The sequence below is a fragment of the Puntigrus tetrazona genome, chromosome 8 (assembly GCF_018831695.1).
Source record: "Puntigrus tetrazona isolate hp1 chromosome 8, ASM1883169v1, whole genome shotgun sequence".
Taxonomy (NCBI): Eukaryota; Metazoa; Chordata; class Actinopteri; order Cypriniformes; family Cyprinidae; genus Puntigrus; species Puntigrus tetrazona.
The window spans coordinates 1748974-1756589 of NC_056706.1; the positions used below are offsets into that span (position 1 = coordinate 1748974).

The 7616-nt window shown below is 38.2% G+C and overlaps 1 protein-coding gene across 1 annotated transcript in view; it reads right to left on the reverse strand.

Annotated features, from left to right (window-relative positions):
* Positions 1 to 88: 88 nt before the first annotated feature.
* LOC122349998 (endophilin-B2-like) overlaps positions 89 to 7616 on the reverse strand; it is a 13488-nt gene continuing 5960 nt past the window's right edge. Inside the window, exons 7-12 of the mRNA XM_043246175.1 lie at positions 5810 to 5872; positions 4075 to 4098; positions 2276 to 2365; positions 835 to 935; positions 553 to 567; positions 89 to 413 (exon numbers count right to left, since the gene is read on the reverse strand). Coding sequence (XP_043102110.1) covers positions 104 to 413; positions 553 to 567; positions 835 to 935; positions 2276 to 2365; positions 4075 to 4098; positions 5810 to 5872 — 603 coding nt within the window. The 3' untranslated portion in view covers positions 89 to 103. The remainder of the gene's footprint in view (positions 414 to 552; positions 568 to 834; positions 936 to 2275; positions 2366 to 4074; positions 4099 to 5809; positions 5873 to 7616) is intronic.

Below are 7616 nucleotides of genomic sequence, written 5' to 3' on the forward strand. Positions count from 1 at the left end.
TATATATATATATATTTTTATTATTCCATATAAGAAAGTAGTTTCACTTTAGCTAGCAACTTTTTATTAGTAACCTCAGAAGAGTAGCTTGATTGTAGCCTGACTACTTTACGAGTAGTTTGTGGCTTATTGTTAAAGAGGGAAAACAGACTTCCTCGTGTCTTACCTCATCAGCGAGAAGGGAAAGTTCACTTGTATCTGCAGCATCATAGTCATACAGCACTTTGGCCTTGCGAGTGCCGGTGGCGGGAGGCTTCACCTCCTCGATCTTCAGCGTGCTGGACTCAAGGGCATTGGAAGGATTTGGGGGGCGACTAGGTGGAGAAGCCCCAGTTAGGGTGTCAGTGGAAAGGGGAGAAGGGCCTGCTGTCACTCCTGACGTGGAAGCATTCACTGCAAAAGCATTAGGAAACCTGGAACAGATTCAAAACCATAATGTATACTAATAGATATAAATGGCGAAAGACTGGTCACATGAATGCAATCATTTAAATTTAGTGGGCAAACTTTCTTCCTTTTTTTTTTTTTAGTGTGATGGAAAAAGTTACTCACGTATCTCCGTTTGCGCTGAGAACAGGAAAGAAAAAGCAGAAAAAAAAATCATAAGCTCAAAAGGCGATTTCAAGAAGTCTTGTGACTTTCTTTTCTAGAAAAGCAGTTGCCATAAAGGGGAATATGTTACTCACATGTTTTACCACATCTCTCTCTAGCAAAAATAGACTAAAGTTACCAGACTAAAGTCATTTAACAGAATATGGTCGTATTTGATTACGATGGCTTTAGGACGGAAGAACAGATAGCTGTTTTGAAGTTTGCAGCAGCTCGAGTTCTCACCTGCTCAACTCTTTCTGAAGATCCTGCATGTGCTTGTGACACTGTGCGTAGTAAGCAGCCTGGGCCTCCACAAACTCATGCAGACAGCGCAAGTGGTTCACCTGCGATGGAATTACACCATTTTAAAGTCTTTTTAAAGCCTTTTACGCTCCTACGCTCTACGGTTCAAAAGACTGGGGTCACAATTTTTCTTATTAAAAAAGTAGACAATACATCACCAAACACTGTATTGTTGTGAAACATTACTATATTTAGTTTTCCTTTTTTAGAATACATTTTCAAACCAATGTAGTTCATTGCTGTGAAGGCAAAGCTGAATTTTCAGCAACCATTGCTTCTGTCTTCAGTGTGCAAGCCGAATACGGAAAGTTGGGATCTTTTTTTGAATCAAATAAAAAGTAAAAGACTATATACTATATTCACCATAGAACATAGATATCATAACATAAATGTTTAAACTGAGAAATCCTATACTTTCATCCACTAAATGAGCTAATTTCAGATTTGATGCCTGCTACGGGTTTTTTAAAAAGTTGGCAAAGGGGTGAAAAAGCAAGACAATTTGAAAAGATTCAGTTGAGAGATCATCTAACAACTAATCAAGTTAACTGACATCAGGTCTGTAACATAAAAAGGATGTCTTTGAGAAGAAGAGTCTCTTAGAAGTGAAGACGGACAGAGGCTCTCCAATCTGTGAAAGAGTGTAAAAATATTGTGGAACACTTTAAAAACAATGTCCCTCAACATCAAATCTTTGCAAATCTCATCGTCTAGTAATGTGTGTGTAAGGGACAAGGCTGAAGACCTCAGTTGGATGCCTATGGTGTTCAGGTCCTCAGATGACACTGACATTAATAAATGGGCCCAGGAATATTTCCAGAAACCAGTCGGTAAAGACAATCGGTCATGCCATGTCATGCAAAAACATGATCTTCTGAACATGGTCCAGAAACGTTGTTGTGTCTTGTGAACAAAAGCTCATTTGAAACGGACTGTTTCAAAATGAAGAAGTGTTTTATGGTCAGATGAATCCAAATTTCACTTTCTTGTTGGAAATCACGGCCAGCGAGTCCTCCGGGCTAAAGAGGAGGAGGACCTTCTGATAGTATGCAGGTGCATAAGTGCGAACGGTATGGCAAGCTTTCATGTTTTGAAAGGCACTATGAACGCCGTAAGGTATATAAAGGTTTTAGAGCAACATATGCTCCCCTCCAGACAACATGCAAAAGGACATAGTGCAGCTATTATAACAGCACGGCTTCGTAATAGAAGTTTTTGATGACTGGGGGCAGTCGTGGCCTAATGGATAATGTCACTAATGTGACTTGAAGGTTGAGGTGAGGCCCTAAGTGACCGGACCCTAACTGCTCATATCACACGAACCCAAACTTTTGAATGGCGGTGGCACTTCGACTCTCTTGGTTTGAATACAGGTACTCACGTGAGTGCTGCTGATTCCTTCCAGCAGGAGGCGTGTGACCTCTGCCTGTCGGTCGAACTCTGTCTGAGCCACACGCAACTCGTGTTCTGCCTGGTGGAGCCAAAAAAAAAAACAGGCAGGAGACATCACCCACATAGCTGACCTATACATTCTTGTCAAAGCAAACAAAGTGTTTTATAGAATGAGAGTTACCACACAAAATTTTGATTTGTAGTCATTTCATCTTTCTGATAACTATGAATCACATTACACGGGCCAAGCTCCTTAACCACACGTCACATGACCCGACATGATGTCAACATGAGCTCGTCATGTGCTTCAACCGCTCGCTACTCCCCCATTTAGCACATCTATTAATGTAAGACATTAAACATGCATGTAGTTGAAATGATTTATGTATAACTTGACTGACAAAAAAAAAAAAAAATTGAAATTTGTAATAACATTTAGTATAGAGTTTATAATAAGTATGAAATAATGACTTTTTAAAATGCCTTTTTTCAATACCTTTAAATTTTTTTTTCAATTTTTCCAATTGTCTAGACAGCCATATGTTATTCAAGACTTGCTGAAATCTGTATTGTTTGTTAGGTTAATTCTGACTGACAGATGTGTACAGCTAGAAATATAAGCAGTAGGAGCAGAAAACTATCATTAGTCTTTTTAACTAATCCTGTATTGAATGATATTTCAGTTCATCTTGATGAGTTAGAATTATCATAAGCAGTAAAGACAGTATCTAAGCACTATAAAAGGTTTTGCTACAAACTCAATAGACTGGATTTCCCCTCTGTACGACTCTATTCAGACCTAGAACTACACGGCTCACAACTTCTGACCTCATAACAGAACTTTTTTCCCACAAATTGTCCACAAGTTGTTTTGTCAGTATTATTTCAGTGTTAGCATCCAAAGCGCAAAAAGAGATTTTCGAGCATGATTCAGACATTTCAATTAGACCTTTAAAGTACTAGCCAAAAACAAACAAACAAAAAAACACATTCACAGAAGTGGTGAAAATGTTCATGATTTTACCAAAATAAGTGGGATCATACAAAATGCTATTTTTTTTTACTTAGTACTGACCTGTATAAAATATTTCATTTAAAGGTTGTTTACATATAATCCTAAAGACAAACATGTTCGAATACGCTTGATGCTTAATACTATGTAGTTACCTGGATGATCCATAGTTTGTCTACTGCTGTTGTTACACAATTTGGTCTTCCAGCATCTTTTGTGTATCTGAACCCTTTTCAACAATAGCTGTGTGACTCTGAGACCCAGGACAACCCAGGGACTTATATGCCACAATTTCAAATGGTTCAAAATACAAAAGGCAGGAAACACACGCCTGGAGTTGAGGGGTCCCATATCAAATTCAATTGGTACGGCCAAGATAATATGCGCAGATCGGTTTAGAACTAAAGCGACCGTTTTCCAACTGAATGGGTTTTTTTTTTTTTTTTTTTTTTTACATACAACAGAAAAATGATAGCAGCGGCATGTAATGTAAACATAACGGTGGCGTCTACTATGCTTATTTCACGCTCACTTGGAGACTCACTCTGTCATAGTGGTATTGCGAGACAGCTTTTCACCTCAACGAGACATTTCATGGCACGAGATCTCGTCACACCCCTAGTTATTATGTAAACAATTATTGCGTAAATCAATATGCAGTCTGTATTTTTTTTTTTACTGTATTTGCTCCATAAAAACTAATTGATTAAATGCACGTCTACGTTTTCAGCTCATACAGCAGTAAAGCAAGAAGTGGATCTTAGCCCGATACTCACTTTATCCACTTCCTCACTCCACAGCTGGAATATGCAGCAAAAGGACAAGAGAAGAACAGTGATGACAACAAAACACAAACCCTTTCTTTACAAAACACCAAATTTCACATGTGAATAAGTAACATTAAAAAAAAAAAATGTACTGTTATACTTCATGGGATCTTAAGATTGAGAAAGACACATGTGCAATCAGACACATACACAGAATAGAAACCTCTATAACATCAAGACCTAAAGTATACAATGACACAGCAACGTCAATGAAAAATAAGAGAGCACACACACACACACACACACACACACAATAAAAGTGAAAGAATAAAAGCTAAGTTTTCCACCCCCTGCATTTCACTGCAACTCTTCATCACAGGGGATTTTCATGTTTTGACAAAAAAAACATGACGTCATCGTTATTTCAAAACATCAAATGCTAACTATATTGCAGAACCAGTCAAACGTTTGGACATGCTTAAATCCGAACAGAATATTTTCTTTAGGATCATATGACACTGAAGACTGGAGTTCCTCCTGCAGAAAATCCAACTTCGCCATCTTTGCAATAAATTACGTTACAGGATCGTTTCGCACAGAAAAGAGTTATTTGAATTGTACAAAATTTATTTCACTTTATTTAGAACCTACAGTTGACTTTTTTAGATGCAAGCTGTGTTTCTATGAAACGAGATAAACATGAATGATGGGGAAAATTTNGATTAAAGAATAAAAGGAGGAGGAGCTGTGTCCAAACTTTTGAGATTTGCTGTATATAACATATAAACACATACAAAACAATTTTTTACCACTGGGACTAATATATGCATGTACAGCATCAGCTGTCGCCAAAACATTAATCAAACACACAGGGAAAGGCACACAGGCACACAACACTGCAAGAAGGGAGACGGAGTTAAGAAAGTGTTACNTTTTTTTTTTTTTTTTTTTTTAAACAACGGGTCGACAAGAAAGGAAATGCTACTGTCCATCACTGGCCTGTGCTTACAAGACTAAATAAATGCTGCTCTATGAGGGGTTTATATAACGCTTCACTTCAAATTCAAGTTCATACAACCTTTTCTCTGTCAATCAGAGATGAATCACCAACTTCACTATCCCACTGCGTGGAATAAACAAACGAAAAAAAAAAAAGACGGTGGGAGGATGGAAAGGTTTCAGTGAGGCCCTTTCTCGCTATCGCCTGCAGTTTTCAACCACCTCAGATTTAGGGTAATAGAAAAGGGAAGAGGATGATGCTACTGTATCTCCAAAGTGCTTTAACAAAGGGTTTTTCTCCACGATAACAGTATACTGCTAGAGGAGGGAAAAAAAAAACTGTTTGAGGGCCCACATCCTGATTTTGCTGGACATGCTCCTCAACATATTTTGTTCACTCTGGAGCAACATTTTAATCCAAAAAAAATTTAGTCTTGACCATATCTCTACACCTAAATCAAACCCTACCCAAGAGTAATGTCTAGAATCAGATTTGCTGATACTGATGTATAAGCACCAAACACTGTCGTAAACCGAAAGTTCAAATCTGATTGGCTAAACACAGTGCTGTTCCAGGGTCAACAAAGATGGAAGGACGAAGGAGGGCGTCCTGCTAAATTTATGAGGGTTGGTGCAGATATTGGTGGGGAAATAGTGTATGTACAAATCAAGGTGGTGTAGAAAGAGAGAGAAAGAGAGTGCGTGGGGTAAGGTTTCTAATGCTAAGGGTCTGCAGCCTTCTTACCGCAGATGCACTGGCCGACAGAACATAATTGCGTGGCCTAGTCTCCTGAAAGTCAGGCGCAGCCTACAGGTGGAAGGGGGGGAAAACAGAGTTTCACAAAGAATTATGTGTCCACATGAACTGACCCAGCAGACAACACTATTTTCATATTTACATATAAAAACAGAAAACACTAGACAAAGCAGCCTGTAACCTCTCCCACACACACACACACACACACACACACATTACTTATTAAGGTACACACTACTTACCATAAAAATAAACTATTTACTTGTAATTTGTCACTGGAGTATAATACAAAGTAAGGTTTTATCTCAGTTAAGATCTACTGTATGCTATAGAACAAGAGCAGTTTTTTCTTTGAAACCTTTGAAAGGTCTACATGTGCCACATTCTTGTAAACATTAAATGCTAATATAACAGATATGCATAAAATGAATCATTAATATACACATGCATACAATCAAAAATATGTGTATGTGTGTGCGCGCGCGTGTGTGTGTGTGTGTGTGTGTGTGTGTGTATACACACATTAAACACATAAAATCGTAGACACTATTCAATTTAAATTGAGCTTTTCTATATTTGGCCCCGGGGTCCCACACCCCCCCTCCCCTCTTTTTTTTATCTTTCCTTATCATTTCTATAAACCCCTCCATCACGGGTTTTGTAGACATCCAGTTGAGAAATGCTGCTCTATAATATAAAACACATCATGAGGAAAAAATACAAATTACATGCAGCCGTTTAATGTGACTGTGACTTCAAAAAGGCTTTTGAATATATATTTTTTTTTGGATCAAGGCACTGCAGAGATGGCAGAGACAGTAGGTCAACTGTCAAGCCTGTACATGTAACTGCTTGCAGGTAGCAGCCAAGGATGAAAGGCAGCTAAGAAATCACACACACACACACACACACACACGTTTGTTTTTGTGAAATGTGGGGACATTCTACAGGCATAATGGTTTTTACACCGTACAAACTGTAGGTGCTATTGCCCTCTAGCCACTTAACCTAACCCTACCTATTATAGGAAATGTTCCGCATTATGACTATCAAAACAACTCACTCTGTATCATTTATAAGCGTTTTGAAAAGTAGGGAAAATTTTGTAATGCTCATGTCATACCCGTGTCATTGTACGAATGCATTTCCTCATTTATCACAAAAACATGCGCATACACACGCACGCACGCACGGATACTCACATCTCCCTCACACTGTGCAAATGACAACAGAGAGCATGTTAGGGAATACACAGAAAAAAAAAATTCCACACAGAGAACACAAAATCACAGAGTCATAATTATATTCCATTGCACAAACACACCAACACTAATAAACTACAGGTTCCTCTTGGCAGTCCAATAGGTAACAATAGCCTGTTTGCAACCCGAGATTACCTCTTAAATTCTTGATATGTAAAAGGAGGGAAGTCACAGTTAAATGGGTGTAATACTGTGCAGGAAAAGACGAAATCAAAACATGAAAAAAAACGCACATGACGCAGCCCTCTGCGTAAACCTATTCAGTCTCTGAAAGGGATAAAATGAAGAAGCAAACTAGCAAGTAAAAGGAGAAGTCANGATCTTCAACGTTTTTTTTTTTTTTCAATGACAAAAACCGAATAAATCAGGAACATCAATTTTGGGGGCAGGTATACTCAAATTAAACAGGAACAAAGAGCCAGTGAATCAAATAATTTGTCATCGATTACAGCAACTGGCTAACACTAGACAATAAGGATTCATTTGTAAAAGCTGTTCAGCATCAATTACTACACTGTAGTATATTATATATA